Below are 16,068 nucleotides of genomic sequence, written 5' to 3' on the forward strand. Positions count from 1 at the left end.
CTAGCTACTCAGGAGGATAAGATCTGAGGACCACAGTTTGAAGCCAACTTGGGCAGAAAAATCTGACTCTTCCTCCAATAAACTACTCAGAAAAAGTCGGAAGTGGCACTGTGGCTCAAGTGGGTAAAATGCTAGCCTTGAGCACAAAGAGGCTCAGGGATAACACTCAGGCCCTCAGTTCAAGTCCGAGATCAGCAAAAAAAGTGGCTCATATATCTAATCCAATCCACTCAGGCAGCTGAGATTTGATCATTGTGGTATAAGGCTAGACTGCACAGGAAACTCTGTGAGACTCATCTCTAATTAAGTACCAAAAAAGATGGGAGTGGAGCTGTAGCTCAAGTGGTAGAATAAGAGACTTGAGCAAAAGAGCTCGAGGATAGCTCCCAGGCCCTGAGTTCAAACCCCAGGATGAATAGGTACACACACACAAATAAAAGGAATATTCCAGAGACTTTTTTCTTTTTCCAGTCCTGTCACTTATGGCTTTTTCTGTTTATGTGGTACTGAGGGAACCCAGGCAGGGTTTCATATATGCTAGGCAAGCACTCTACCACTAAGCCATGTTCCCAGCCCATTCCAGAGATTTTCTACAAAGTAGAAAAAGACTAATTCCATATTACATCAAAAGCAAAATACATTATATGTAATTTTTTACTGGTGGGGGGACAGTGGTAAGGATCCAACCTAGGACCTTGCACATGTTAGGCAAGCACTCTATACTTAGCCTCAAAGCAAAACAGTTTTTCAGTGTTACTGGACATTGAATCTTCCAGTACACAGCAAGTTCTAAAATTAATTGCACATAATTTTGAAGAATGTTGTGTTTTGTTTTGTTCAACTTTACCAGCAGTTATTCAGGCTTGTGGTATTCCTTAGTCACTAATATACCGTGATCATTACCCATTTGTAGTTTTAAGACGCGAATGATAATGGGAATAAACATCTGACTACTTAAGTACCTAACTACATAAGTCATTATGCTTGAGAACTGAAATCATATCATTTTTATAGACATGGTCTTGTTATGTAGTCCAGGCTAGCCTCAATCTCTCCATCCTCTATCTCGGCCCCGTAAGTGGTGGGATAATCGGTATATGGAATCATGCCCAGCTATAAATACATCTTATACAGAGGCACCTATTTTATAAGTTGCATTGTATTATCAAAAATTACTTATCTTTGGCTGGAAATGTGGCTTAGTGGTAGAGTGCTTGCCTAGCATGCATGAGGACCTGGGTTCAATTTCTCAGTATCACAGAAACAAAAAATAAATAGAATTAATTTTTAAAAACTACTTACCTTCAACTATAGTCATGGTATTATCTTTTAAAATCATATATAGATATATTATCTTCATATTTCATTTCCTACTAGTAAGAGAGGCTTTAAAAACATGACACAGGCTGGGAATGTGGCCTAGTGGTAGAATGCTTGCCTAGTATGCATGAAGCCCTGGGTTCCATTCCTCAGCACTACATATACAGAAAAAGCCACAAGTGGCGCTGTGGCTCAAGTTGTACAGTGCTTGCCTTGTACAAAAAGAAGCCAAGGACAGTGCTCAGTCCCTGAGTTTAAGCCCCGGGACTGGCAATAAATAAATAAATGAATGAATAAATAAATAAAAACATGACACAAAGCAATTACTGGGTCTCATAAAACTAAAAACAAATAAATCTGATCAGCTCCCCACTGATATAAATTTATGAATTATGTAATTTCATTTTAAGTAAAAATATAGAATGATCAAATCAATATCTTTATATGTATGTTTCACATTTGTTTCTCAAGATATATATTTTCCTCTAAGTAGAATTATTGAATGACCAAAGGGTCATGGAGAATTGTTAAGAAATACACAGTCAAACTGTTCTTTTAAAAAGATATTCCACAAGAGCTCTCCTTTAAAAAAAAATTGTTTTGATGATTCTGTCTTCTTTTCCTTATGTACAGTGTATTCACATGTGTATCTTTGGGGGGGGGTAATGAACTGAAGGGAAAAAAGGGCAAAAACATGCAGCAGTGGAGCTCAATGGACACTGATGAAAGTGAACTATAAAATTCATGGGTAGAGATGGGAGGAAGGGACTGGGAGAGAAATGGAACAGAAGACATTATACAAAAGGAAATGTTCTCTTTACCTGACTTGTGTAATTGTAATCTCTCTATACGTCACCTTTATCATAACAATAAAGTAAATTATTTTTTTTTTAAAAAAGGTATTCCAGAGGGGTTGGGGATTTATCTCAGTGGAAGACTACTTGCTCAGCAAGTGCAAGGCCCTGAGTTCAGTCTTTGGCTCTAGGAAAAAAAACAACAAACATGTTACAGCTCGTTGTGATGGCACACAACTGTAATCTCACCTACTAAGAGATGGAGAATTTCAGTTTGAGGCCATCCACAAGAAAAACCAACAAGACCCTATCTCAAAAAACAAGCTGAGGGGCTGGGAATATGGCCTAGTGGTAGAGTGCTTGCCTTGCATGAAGCCTTGGGTTTTGATTCCTCAATACCACATATATAGAAAAATCCAGAAGGGGCGCTATAGCTCAAGTGGTAGAGTGCTAGCCTTGAGCAAAAAGAAGCCAAGGACAGGAGGATTCAAGCCCCAGGACTGGCAAAAAATAAAAAATAAAAAACAAGCTGAGGAGAGTCTTTAACTCTCATTTCCTGTATGAGGAGCAGGAAATGTTTCTGTCTTTTTTTCCTATGCCTCCTTCCTTTATTCTGCTTATGCTAAAGTTAAGTTCTTTCTAAGAACTTAGAAAGAAAGAAAAAAAACAAAAACTGGGTCCCAAAAGAGGCATTCATATATTCTTGGTGGGAATGCAAATTAGTAAACATCCTTTAGATTAGAATTTAGCATTATGCAAATGAAACTATGAATTCTTCTATCTTTTGAATAAGCAATCCCACTTCTAGGAATTTACCACACCTACGTATTTCCATTAACACAAACATACATATTCATAAGGATACATATGAGAACATTATATATAATTACAAAACTCTAGTTATAGGTCTAACATGGAGTTTACCTTAATAAGCTAATGGTACATTCACACATGGAGTACTATACATTTAAAAAACAAGAGAGGTCCTAACAAATTATACCTGTGATCATAATTACACAGGAGGCTGAGAGCTGAGAATTGAAGCTCAAAGCCAGCCTGGGCAGGAAAGCCTATGAGATGCTTACCTCCAATTAATCACAAAAAGGCAGAAGTGGAGCAGTGGTTCATATGGTAGAGTGCTAGCCTTGAGCAAAAAAATTCTCAAGGACCATGCCCAGGTACTGAGTGAAAAGAATTATTACTAGCTACCTGAGGACCTGTTCGCATTGTACTTACTGCTAAAGGAACCCAAACAGTCCATTTTTGTTGATGATTGCTGTTTTGACTGTCCTCAATGCAGAACTTCTTCAAGATTTCAGAGGCCAACACATACACAAAGGCTTGGTAACCTCCTATGAACAAAAAGAAGTGGCAAATGGATCAGAAAAATATTTGGAGACGGGAAGATAAGAAACGTGTTCAGCCTAGATTCAGCACCACTTTGTAATGCTAAGCAAACTGGTTTGCCTCTATGAATTAATTTGTTCTGGAAAATGGGTAAATAGGATCTACTTCCCCTAACTGTTATGAGAATCAAATGTCACAATCAAATATTATATACAATGTAGCATGATGCTTAGCCCATAGTTGGTTCTCTATAAGTGCCACACATTTCCTTTTGGTTTTTTCCTCCTGAGTCCTGGTGTTTCAGGTATAAACTACTGTACCCAGAAAGCATATTTCTAGACAACTCTGAGCTTTCTCTGTCATCATCACTTCTCTCTTTAGCCTTCTTTCCCTTTGGTATACGGACATCCTCCTATTTCACATGGTATTGGTGGTGTCGGCAATCACAATACTCAAACCTCTCCAACATACATGAGCTAAAGCAAACATTTCTTACAAAATCTTTCCAATAAAACTTGAACTCAGGCTGGAAATGCAGCTTAGTGGTAGAGTGCTTGCTGAGTATGTATGAAGCCCTTTCCTCAGTACCACATAAACAGAAAAAGCTGGAAGTGGTGCTGTGGTTGAACTGGTAGAGTACTAGCCTTGAGCAAAAGCAGCTCAGGGACAGTGCCCAGGCCCTGAGTTCAAGGCCAAGGACTGTTAAACAAACAAAAATTAAAAAAAAAAAAAACTCAAATGAGTTTCCCTTACTGGAAACCAAAGAATTCTACCTAATATACACTGGTTCAGTAATTTACTCTTTCAGTATACAAAAAAGTTTCTTTTTTGAAGGCAGAAATGAAATCATATTGTACACTAAGCCAAGAAATGTTTTTTTTAAACGGTTTCACATGGCATGTTGAAAATAAATACAACAATGATATAACACTTGTTTTCATAACATGGAGTTCATTTCACTTAGCATCCTCTATGTGCTCATAAGGGCATAGCTATTGGGCTATTGTGATCTTCTGCTATGACTAGCCTAAACACGTATTAATTATTCCCTATGAGGGAGACCATAGAGTCCATGTTTCTTTAGGTCTGGCTCACTTCACTTAGTATAATTTTTTCCAAGTCCTTCCATTTCCTTATGAATGGGGCAATGTCATTCTTTCTGATAGAGGCATAGAATTCCATTGTGTATGTATCACATTTTCCTGATCCACTTGTCTACTGAGGGGCTCTCTTTTTCTTCTATACATCTCTTTTGATCTCTCTCCTAGCATTTTTCACTTTATACTTTGTGAAGACTACTTCTGAATGTTTATTTTCTTCCCATCTTAAGACTAAATTAAATGAAAGCAGGAACTACATCCAACACAAATTTGTATGCCAAACACGTAGAAGAAACTATGTGCTGGGGGGGGGGGGCTACACACTTGTAATCTCAACTCACAGGAGGCTAAAACAGGTTCAGAATGCACAATTCAAGGCCAGCTTAAATTATAGTGGGACTCTAGTACTCTAAAAATAAAATAAAAACGCACATAAGCCAAAGGCCAGAGGCTCACACCTATAATCCTACTCTGGAGGCTGAGATTTGAGGATGGCAATTAGAAGCTAGCTCAGGGAGGAAAATCCTTGAGACTCAGAGTGCCAGATTAGAGCAAAAGAGTTAAAAGACAACATCCTGGGCTGGGAATATGGCCTAGTGGTAGAGTGTTTGCCTCATATACATGAATCCCTGGGTTCCACATATATGAAAAAAGCCAGAAGTGGCACTGTGGCTCAAGTGGCAGAGTGCTAGCCTTGAGCAAAAAGAAGCCAGGGACAGTGCTCAGGACCTGAGTTTAAGCTCCATGACTGGGGAAAAAAAAGGGGGGGGGGGACTGGGGATGTGGCCTAGTGGTAGTGCTTGCCTCACATACAGAAGCCCTGGGTTTGATTCCCCAGCACTACATATACAGAAAAAGCTGGAAGTGGCACTGTGGCTCAAGTGGTAGAGTGCTAGCCTTGAGCAAAAAGAAGCCACCAACACACCACACACACACTCGCACACACACAAAACAACCACATAATAAATAAATGCTAGTTCTACAAAAAGTTAACTGATCTTCTCCCAGAGTGACTTTTTCATTCTTAGAGAATAATTCCCCAAGTCAGATAATAAAATTTTCTTTTTTTAGAGTGGTGTGAATCTCATGTAAACTCAGAAAAAAAAAAAAGTGGTCTTTCAGGAAAAATGAGCTTAGCAAGGGCATATTACATATATCCAGTAAGAAAATAACCTACCATACAAAAAAAATAGAATAACCTAGCATAATATAACATAGTACTAAAGTAAGATGTATTGAACTTGTCCCATATGTCATGTCCTGGTTATGAGTATACGGGTTATCTTTGAATTCTCCCAACCTTGCCTTTGCAGGCAAGCTGCTCTGTCAACCTAAAGGAAGCACTAAGACGGTGTACTTGCACAAGGCCTTACAGGACCAACAAGTTGGTAAACACTCCTCAGTACTAGCCCTGGCAGGAAAGTTCATTAAGACCACCAAAATAGCTGGAAGGTGTGGCCCAGCACTGACAAAAAAAAAAAAAACAAAAACGCTCAATTTACAACAATCAGACTTTTTCCCTTTTCTTCTCACAAGATTACTCTGCAACATTAACATCCTTCCGACTCTAGCTCCAAATGCACACTGGCTACATTCAAGTTTGTTTCCAGAAAGGTCCTGCGAAGCCGGGGCTCTGCGTGGTACACAGGGGAGGCGCAGGCAAGCTTTGCAGTTCTGCAGCCCGTGCTCAACGTCCCTGTTCGCTGTGGGATCTTGGACCAGTCATTTCACCACAGCGAAACCACCAAGTCGGGAAAGGTCTACAGGTCAAGGCTACACACAGAGAGAGACACAGCCACACAAGCTGTTCACCCACACCGAAGCGGGAACACTGAGGGCCGCCCAGGAACGGGGCGGGGCCTAAGGGGTCAGCACGGGCCGCGCCTTCCTCCCCCAACAGCGCCGCGTGGCCGGCCGCGGCGACCGGCCGCGGCGGCCGCCCTCCACACCATCCTCACCGCTGCACCTCGCGACCCTGCTTCCCCGCGGGGTCGCCACTGTGGGCTCGCGCCCGGCTTCCCCGGAGCCACCCCGCCGCTCGCCCGGCGCCTCACCTCCCTCGTTTATCCCACCGCGGAACCAAGAAAAACTCCCCTCGCGTGCGCGTTGCCCGGGCTTCGGCGTGCGCGCCCTTCTGCGTACGCAACTCCGCTTTACGTGCGCGCTCCCGATCCCCGCGGCTCCGCTCCCGTCGCTCCTGCCTCCGCCCCTTTTCCCCATCCAGTTCCCCCAGCGTCGGCGTTCCCACCCACCGCCCCTCCCACCCTTCCTGAGCCTGGGACGGGAAGGCGGGTTCACCGTGCCTAGCCGGAGGACTGGGAGGAGGAGGCTGAACCTCTTGCCCAACAAAGTCTAACCACGAATCACTTTTCCGGTGTGGAGCGTGGCCAGTCGCCAGAGGAGCCCTCTGGTGGTGCGGCTTGGTCCCCTCAGGAGTGCGGTGAGGCCGAGCGGGCAGGGCGGGGCCGGGCCCCGGCCGGCCTGGACTGGGCTGGATTTTTGGCTAACGTTCCCGCTTCTCACCCCTGTTGCAACGAAGGAAATTGAGACGGAGGCCCAAGGACCAAGTCGTGGCCGCCTTCCCAATCCCGGCCCCGCAGTGCCATTCATGGATTAACCAGACTGAATGGCTTCGGGGATGAAGAGGGTCCTTTTCCTCCAGATGCTTCGGGGACGTGGACATTGTCATCTTTGAACAGAGCCATCCCCTCAGTGGGCTTCACATGCCCCAATGGAGGTGCAATGATGTCGTGGTCCACTCTGATGTCAATCTTGAGGGCTAGGTATGTCCCGACATCTCTTACGACTACTAGTAGTGATTATTGTAATGATAGTTGCCATTTGTCAAGTACTTCTTGCATGCTAGGTGTTGTACCAAACAGGTTACACAGAAGATTTAACATGCCTTATGAGATAAGTGCTATTGTTATCCTCATGTTCCAGGTGTCAAAATTTAGGCAGGGGGATATATACTTAGCATCAAACTGCTAGGAAGTGTTGATTCCAAACCACGGTGTATCTTAATTGTGATGTATATTGGTGTCTTTGATCAATTTGCCCAACCTGCTTTATAATTCGTTTACTCTTTCTGCCTCCCTGCTCCCTCTATTTAAAAAAATATATCTGCAAATCACATTCATTTTTGGAAAAGAAGTAAGATCGAGTGTGACTTTAGGGGTAGAGTGCCAGCCTTGAATGGAAAAAGCCAAACAAGAATTCAAAAAGCCAACCCTGAATTCAAGCCCCAGTACCAGCAAAAAAGAAAGAAAAGAAGAAAGGGAGAAAGAGAGAGAGAGAGAGAGAGGGAGGGAGGGAGGGAGGGAGGGAGGGAGGGAAGGAAGGAAGGAAGGAAGGAAGGAAGGAAGGAAGGAAGGAAGGAAGGAAGGAAGGAAGGGAAGATCTAGCAAGTCTTGATGGCTCACATACCTATAATCCTAGCTACGAGGAGGCTGAGATCTGAGGATCGTTAGAAGCTAGCCCAGGCAGGAAAGTCCATGAGACTCTTACCTCCAGTTAACCACCAGAAAACTAGAAGTAGTGATGTGGCTCAGAGTGGTAGAGCATTAGCCTTGAATAGAAAAAGCTCATGGACAGCGGCCAGGCCCTGAGTTCAAGCCCCACATCCCACAAAATAAAAAGGAAAATCTCATGAGCAAAAGTGAAAACCACTTCCCACCATGTTAAATAGTTAATATTTTTATATGCATGCTTCCAGACATGTTTTGATACATCATGTGAACAATACAGTGTACATGTGAACAAATATAGGCATGGTGGTACATACCTGTAGTCCCAACACTTAGGAGGCTGAGTTAGAAAGATCAAGAGTTTGACAAATGCCTGGGCTACATAAGCAAAACATGCTGTCTCAAAAAAAGATAATAAATGATATTTAGTCTTTGATGTATTTTGAAAATCTACTTATTCATTTGCTGTTCTAGGTGCTGAAACATCAGTAGTGAACAGAGCACATCCGGAGACTCCTAAAAGTCATATTATGCTCAGAGAGGTTGACAACAAACAATACACATAATACTAAAAAATAGAAGATCCTTAGTAATGTGATTTTAGGGAAAAATAAATCAGGATAAAGAAATAATAGCCAATAATTGGCGGCTCATGCCTGTGATCCTACCTACTGAGATTTGAGGATCACAGTTTGAAGCCAGCCCAAGCAGGAAAGACCATGAGACTCATATCTCCAATTAAATCACAGAAAAAGCTGGAAATGGAGCTGTGGTTCATGTGGTAGAGTGCTAGCCTTGAGCAAAAGGAGCTCAGGGACAGTGCCCAGACCCAGAGTTCAAGGCCTCAGGACTGGGGAGAAAGAGAAAGAGAGAGAGAGAGAGAGAGAGAGAGAGAGAGAGGAGAGAGAGAGAGAGAGAGAGAGAGAGAGAGAGAAAGGAGGAGGAGGAGGAGGAGGAGGAGGAGGAGAACAATGCAATAATAAAAAAATGATTCTCTCTTAAGGTAAGCCATAAAAGCCTCTTAGTAAAAAAGGCATAAAGTAGAAGTACAGTTGTTTAATGAGATCAGGATCCAAGTAGATTTCTAGAGGGAAATTACTCTAGAAGAGAAACAGTAAGTACAGTGGCCCTGACATAGGGACTTGATTGGCATAGAGAGGAGGCTAGAGTGGCTACAACACAACAAACTAGAGAAATATGATAGAGAACATAGCCAGGAACTAGATTGTGCTTTATCTGTTCAGCTTTGGGACTCATTTGGACTTTGGGTTTCATCCTGATATAACAGAATAATGTAGAAAGTAGAGACCAAAGGATCAAACATATTTGCTTAAAGGATCACTCAGGCAGCTGTGTATTTTTTCAGTTATTCAATTTCTCAAAATGGAGATAGAGTCTGTCACTTAGGACTTATCCCTGTGTTTTTCTTACCTAAACTGAGGTCTTTTTTTTTTTTTTTTTAACTCAGGGCCTGGGCCAGAGTTTCTTTAGCTCAGGGCTAACACTCTGCCAATAAGCCACATTCCCAGCCCATAAACTGAGATTTTTGCTTGTTTTTTTTTCTGACCCCTCCCTCTGTCTCCCTCCCTCTCCTCGCTTCCTTCTTTGCCTTCTCTCTCCCTCCCACTCTCTCCTCCTTCCTATTCTCCCCCCCTCCCTTCCTTCCTTCCTTCTTGAAAGTAAAATATTTTTCTGCAGCTTAGGTGGGCCTCAAACTCAAGTCCTCTTGCTAAAGCCTCTTGAGTGTACTACTTCACCTAGCTTAAACAGATTTTTTTTAAAAAACTGGCTGAGGTATATGTCCAGATCTTAATGTCATGATTATCAACAAAGTAAATATGAACCATCAATATTGTACTTCTGTGGGACAAATAGTACCACAATCTATTTCCTGAAAACACAGCATTCAAGCCTCTGGAAATTCTTCTTCCTCTTCACCTGATGTTGGGTGCTCCTTAGGATTAATTCTGTTCCCCAGTTTAGTCCATGTGATAAGAAAAGTGTGGAGAAATGAAAATGCACAGTGAGAAGAAAGGTAACACCGATCTAGATGGTGATTCTGTGGATTTTATGTTAAGCAGTGTAGTATTGCTGATATCACTTATTAGATCTGTTGAAGGAAGACAGATTTGAAGGAGATATGTAAAGTTCTGCTTTGGATCTTAAGTTTCACAAACTGACTGGAAATGACAAGTAGAGTTTAAAGCTAGCATTATATAACTTCAGTAAAATTGTTCTCTTGTCTGTGTCTTCACCAGAAAGAGCTATATGTCTTTTTGTCTTTCCAGCACCCAGAAATGTGTTCTTAATATATAACTGTAAAATGAACAAATAAAAAGAGAAGATATTGGGCTGGGGATATGGCCTAGTGGCAAGAGTGCTTTCCTCATATACATGAAGCCCTGGGTTCAATTCCCCAGCATCACATATATAGAAAACGGCCAGAAGTGGTGCTATGGCTCAAGTGACAGAGTAGCTAACCTTGAGCAAAAAGAAGCCAGGGACAGTGCTCAGGCCCTCAGTCCAAGCCCCAGGACTGGCAAAACAAATAAAAACAAAAGAGAGTGAGAGAGAAGATATTAATGAATGTCCTATCACTCAGGACAATGTATAAGATAAAGGGAGGAGACAAAAACTTGGAGTGAGGGAAGGGATGACACTGTGCAAAAAGAAATGTACTATTTACCTGACTTATGTAGCTACAATCCCTCTGTACATCACCTTTATAATAATACAAATTTTAAAAAATTAAAGGGAGAAAATTATATGAGTAAAAGCATCTGAATGTAAATTTCACGAGTAGAGTGACCATAATTTCTGGCCTGCTTATGCACCTGCTGTGCTTGTGAAATTATTAATCTTGCCTTCTGTCCTCCCCGAAGTGCCACAGTTTGCACAGTAAATTTTTTTTCCAATCCTGAGCTCAGGAGTTATGTCCCATTTAACTGATGTTACTGATGTCATACTTAGGTTATGAACAATTAACTATAAGACTGTTCTTGGGTATAGAATATTTTACTATTGGAATCAAAACTTACAAAAGGTTAATCTGATGCATATTTAATGATTTGTGTTAACTGTTATGCTGTGCACGATAATTAGGCCTTAAATGTTGAAGTGTTTACAGAAATGACTGTAGTTGGTTATGTTTACACAGCCAACACATTTTCCCACTGTTTGCTCATTTTATTAATTTTTTTAGAATATTTAATCATTCCAAGGACATTTTTCTCTGAAACTCTTTACTATTTAATCACGCACTCAAAAACATACTCCTCGGGGCTGGGGAGATAGCCTAGTGGCAAGAGTGCCTGCCTCGGATACACGAGGCCCTAGGTTCGATTCCCCAGCACCACATATACAGAAAAACGGCCAGAAGCGGCGCTGTGGCTCAAGTGGCGGAGTGCTAGCCTTGAGCAGGAAGAAGCCAGGGACAGTGCTCAGGCCCTGAGTCCAAGGCCCAGGACTGGCCAAAAAAAAAAAAAACATACTCCTCTTCAAAATGACACAGCAGAGTACCTCTCCCAACTTGGACCTAAAAACAGCTACTGTGCAAGTGTCAGATTCTCTGTATATTTCCTTTACTTTAACCCCTAACAGATTTTTTCAAGAAAGATGATTGTAAGGTCTACCCCTGGGAAGGCTCCATGTAGATACCCCCCACCAGTGTAAGTCTACACCCAGTACCTGTGTTACCTAGGTAACTGGCACACCTGGAGGCAGTTACCTCTTCCTCTGTGATCACATCCAATTCACCTGGCCATGCCTCTGGCCTTTCCCTATATAATCATGCTCAACACAAGTCCCCTCTCCCTTTCCTTTTCTCTCTTACTCTCTCTTGCTCTTTTTCTCACATTTCCCTTTTTTTCTCTTCTTCCTTCCCCTCTGTCTCCCTGCAACTCCATCTTGTATGGGCTGGCTGTTTGCTCTCCCCCCAGTAAACTCTTTTCTGCCTGAACCATGTGGTAGGTTTCCTTTTTGGCGAATCTTATAGTGAGTGATGTTACTACTATTTTACTGATGGAGAACTGATGCTCAGAGAATGTAAACTGACAGCATAATAGAGAGTCAACCTTCAATGTGAACCAGTAGCCACTGCTAACACAACCTCAGAAAGTAATGGATTCTAGCAGAAATAGGTAAAATTACTTTAGGAGGCAGAGTGGCTCTGGAATATAGAAGAATATGTAAAATATATCCAAAGGGAGAATGAATATCCTAAAAGTAGGGGTTATTAATGAGAGATTAGTGCAGGGCTGTGGAAACCTACTTTTTAAGTGTACTTGCAAGGAAGACAGCTTTTGAAGCTGGGCACCAGTGGCTCATACTTGTACTCTTACTCGGGAGCCTGAGATCAGGAGGATCAAGGTTTGAGGCTAGCCAGGGCAAAAAGAAAAAACAAACAAACATTGAAAGACCCCCTTTCAACTCATAGCTGGCTATGGTAGCACATCTCTATCAACCAGATAAGATTGGAAGCTGAGATTGGGAGGACCACAGTTCTCAGCCAGCCCAAACAAACCAATTTGTGATGGGAAAGCTGAAGGCAGTAGTGCACTGCTGTAATTCCAACAAGTATGGGAAATCTAAAGTAGTCAGTATAGGCTTGCTACACAGGAAGTTACCCACCCAATTCCATCTCTCCTTTGATTTTAAGGCAGTTATTTATTAAGTAAATATTAGTGTGTTTACTATTTATAAGTGAGATACAGCCCTAAGAATATCATGCAAGTAAAAGAGCTGTGGTGCTTGCCCTTCAGTACGATGTCTAGGTACCTCTAGCCTACCTTTTTTATTTATTTTTTATTTATTTTTTATTTTTTTTATTAATTGGACATAAATTTTTTTACAAGGTGATGTGCAAAGAGGGTGAGGGTGCAGTTACATAGTAGGGCAGTGTGTACATTTCTTATGATATCTTACAACCTGTTTTTCTATCCCTTGTCTAGGTCAGGTTGACATATATGCAATATACAATGTATCAAGAACATATACAGTATTCACAGACTTGGTCTCTACTGTCTCTCCGTCTCCCTTTGTTAACAGTCATATATCAGGGAGATCATGCCCCTTTGTTTTCTGTGTTCTAGGCTTGTCTCACTCAACATTATTTGTTCGAGTTCCGACCATTTCCCTGCAAATAACAATATTTCACCATTCCTAATCGCTATGTAGTATTCCATTGTGTATAAGTACCATATTTTTTGGATCCATTCGTCTGTGGAGGGGCATCTGGGTTGTTTCCATATTTTAGCTATTGTGAATTGTGCCGCGATAAACATGGTAGTACAAATGCCTTTTTGATATCTTGGATTTTGCTGTTTAGGATAGATGCCTAGGAGTGGTATGGCTGGGTCATAGGGTAGGTCTATATTGAGCTTTTTGAGAAACCTCCATACTGTTCTCCAAAGTGGTTGTACTAATTTGCACTCCCACCAACAATGGAGAAGGGTTCCTCTTTCCCCACAGCCCCTCCAGCATTTGTTGTTTCCTGAGTTCAGAGTATAGGCCATTCTAACTGGGGTGAGGTGGTATCTCAGGGTTGTTTTTATTTGCATTTCCTTTACTAGCAGGGATGTTGAGCATTTCCTCATATGTTTCTTTGCCATTTTTATATCTTCTCTTGTGAAGTCTCTCTTTAGCTCTTTTGCCCATTTCCTAATAGGTTTATTGGGCTTGGAGGGGCTTAGTTTTTTGAGTTCTCTGTAGATGACAGATATCAGGCCTTTGTCTGTTGCTGTGCTGGTAAATATCCTTTCCCATGTGGTTGGCTGTCTTTCTATTTTGGTGGCTATGTCCTTAGCTGTGCAGAAACTTTTTAATTTGTAGTAGTCCCATTTGTCGAGTCTTTCTCCTATTTGTTGTGCCCCTGGGACTCTATTCAGGAAGTTCCTTCCTGTGCCTATAAGTTCTAGTGTCTTTCCTACTCTGTCCTTCAGTAGTTTCAAGGATTCAGGTCTGATGTTGAGGTCCTTGATCCATTTTGAGTTGATCTTGGTGCATGGTGATAGGCTTGGGTCTACTTTGAGTTTTCTGCATATGGCTGCCCAGTTCTCCCAGCACCAGTAGTTGAAGAGGCTATGTTTATTCCATTGTATATCTTTAGCTCCTTTGTCGAATATCAGTTGGCTATAAGAGTGCGGTTTTATTTGTTTGTTTTTGTTTTTTTTTGTTTTTTTGGCCAGTCCTGGGCCTTGGACTCAGGGCCTGAGCACTGTCCCTGGCTTCTTCCCGCTCAAGGCTAGCACTCTGCCACTTGAGCCACAGCGCCGCTTCTGGCCGTTTTCTGTATATGTGGTGCTGGGGAATCGAACCTAGGGCCTCGTGTATCCGAGGCAGGCACTCTTGCCACTAGGCTATATCCCCAGCCCCAAGAGTGCGGTTTTATTTCTGGGTCTTCAGTTCTAATCCATTGGTCTTCCGATCTGTTTTTATACCAATACCATGCTGTTTTTGTTATGATGGCCTTGTAGTAGATCTTGAAGTCAGGTATTGTGATACCTCCTGCATTGCTTTTTTTGCCTAGAATTGCTTTGGCTATTCTAGGTTTTTTGCTGTTCCATATGAATTTATGGATTGGTTTCTCTATTTCAGTGAAGAATGTGGCTGGGATTTTGATAGGGATTGCATTGAATTTGTATAACAATTTGGGCAATATGGCCATTTTCACTATATTGATTCTGCCTACCCATGAGCATGGGAGGTCTTTCCATCTCCTTGTGTCTTCTTTGATTTCCCTTATTAGATTTTTGTAGTTTTCATTGAATAGGTCCGTCACGTCCTTGGTTAAGTTGATCCCTAGGTACTTTATTCTTTTTTTGGCTACTGTAAATGGAATTGTTTCCATAATTTCCTTTTCTGTTTGTCTATTGCTGGTGTACAGAAAAGCTGCTGACTTTTGTGGGTTGATTTTGTATCCTGCTACTTTGCCAAATTGGTTTATTAGGTGTAGGAGTTTGGGTACTGAGGTTTTTGGGTCCTTCAGATACAAGATCATGTCGTCTGCGAATAGGGATAACTTGATTTCTTCCTTGCCGATGTGGATCCCTTTGATGTCCTCCTCTTGCCTTATTGCTATGGCTAGGGATTCCAGCACTATGTTGAACAGAAGTGGGGAGAGTGGGCATCCTTGTCTTGTTCCTGATTTTAGGGGGAATGACTTAAGTTTCTCTCCATTTAATATGAAATTAGCAGTTGGTCTGTTGTATATGGCTTTTATTGTTTTGAGGAATGTTCCATCTATTCCTGTTCTCTCCAAAGCTTTTAATAGGTATGGATGTTGTATTTTGTCAAAGGCTTTTTGGGCATCGACTGAGATAACAATGTGATTCTTGATTTTAGTTCTGTTTATGTGGTGAATTACGTTGATTGATTTACGGATGTTGAACCATCCTTGTGACTGAGGGATGAAGCCTACTTGGTCATGATGTATGATATTCTTGATCACTTTCTGGATCCTATTAGCTAATATTTTATTGAGGAGCTTTGCATCTGTGTTCATTAGTGATATTGGTCTGTAGTTCTCTTTTTTTGTTGGGTCTTTGCCTGGTTTGGGAATTAGTATGATATTAGCTTCGTAGAATGAGTTTGGGATTTCTCCCTCCATTTCTATTTCGCGGAAGAGTTTGAGGAGTATTGGAATTAGCTCCTCACTAAAGGTTTTGTAGAATTCGTTGGTGAATCCATCTGGGCCTGGGCTTTTCTTAGTAGGGAGGTTCTTGATTACCTCCTGTATCTCACCGTAAGTTATTGGTTTATTTAGCTGATTTATTTCTTCTTGGTTCAGTTTGGGCAGTTTGTACTTCTCTAAGAATTGATCCATTTCTGTAGAATTATTGTTTTTTGCTGAGTAGAGGTTTTGGAAATAGCTCCTTATGATTGTTTGAATATCGTGTGTACTTGTTGTAATTTTTCCTGTGGAGTCCCTGATTTTACGAATATGAGTCTCTTCTCTTCTTTTTTTTGTAAGTCTTGCAAGGGGTCTGTCAATTTTGTTTATTTTCTCAAAGAACCAGCTTTTAGTCTTATTTATTTGTTGAA

General features: G+C 41.6%; 2 protein-coding genes across 4 annotated transcripts in view; one reads left to right on the forward strand and one right to left on the reverse strand.

Annotated features, from left to right (window-relative positions):
* Tada2a (transcriptional adaptor 2A) overlaps positions 1–6,691 on the reverse strand; it is a 70,109-nt gene extending 63,418 nt beyond the window's left edge. For both annotated transcript variants that reach the window (XM_048365714.1, XM_048365713.1), the window contains exons 1-2: positions 6,616–6,691; positions 3,351–3,466 (exon numbers count right to left, since the gene is read on the reverse strand). In XM_048365714.1, coding sequence (XP_048221671.1) covers positions 3,351–3,375 — 25 coding nt within the window. In that variant the 5' untranslated portion in view covers positions 3,376–3,466; positions 6,616–6,691. The remainder of the gene's footprint in view (positions 1–3,350; positions 3,467–6,615) is intronic.
* A 223-nt stretch (positions 6,692–6,914) lies between these two features.
* Positions 6,915–16,068, forward strand: part of Acaca (acetyl-CoA carboxylase alpha) — a 270,437-nt gene continuing 261,283 nt past the window's right edge. For both annotated transcript variants that reach the window (XM_048365118.1, XM_048365120.1), the window contains exon 1: positions 6,915–7,344. In XM_048365118.1, coding sequence (XP_048221075.1) covers positions 7,304–7,344 — 41 coding nt within the window. In that variant the 5' untranslated portion in view covers positions 6,915–7,303. The remainder of the gene's footprint in view (positions 7,345–16,068) is intronic.

Source organism: Perognathus longimembris, chromosome 17 (genome assembly GCF_023159225.1).
Source record: "Perognathus longimembris pacificus isolate PPM17 chromosome 17, ASM2315922v1, whole genome shotgun sequence".
NCBI lineage: Eukaryota > Metazoa > Chordata > Mammalia > Rodentia > Heteromyidae > Perognathus > Perognathus longimembris.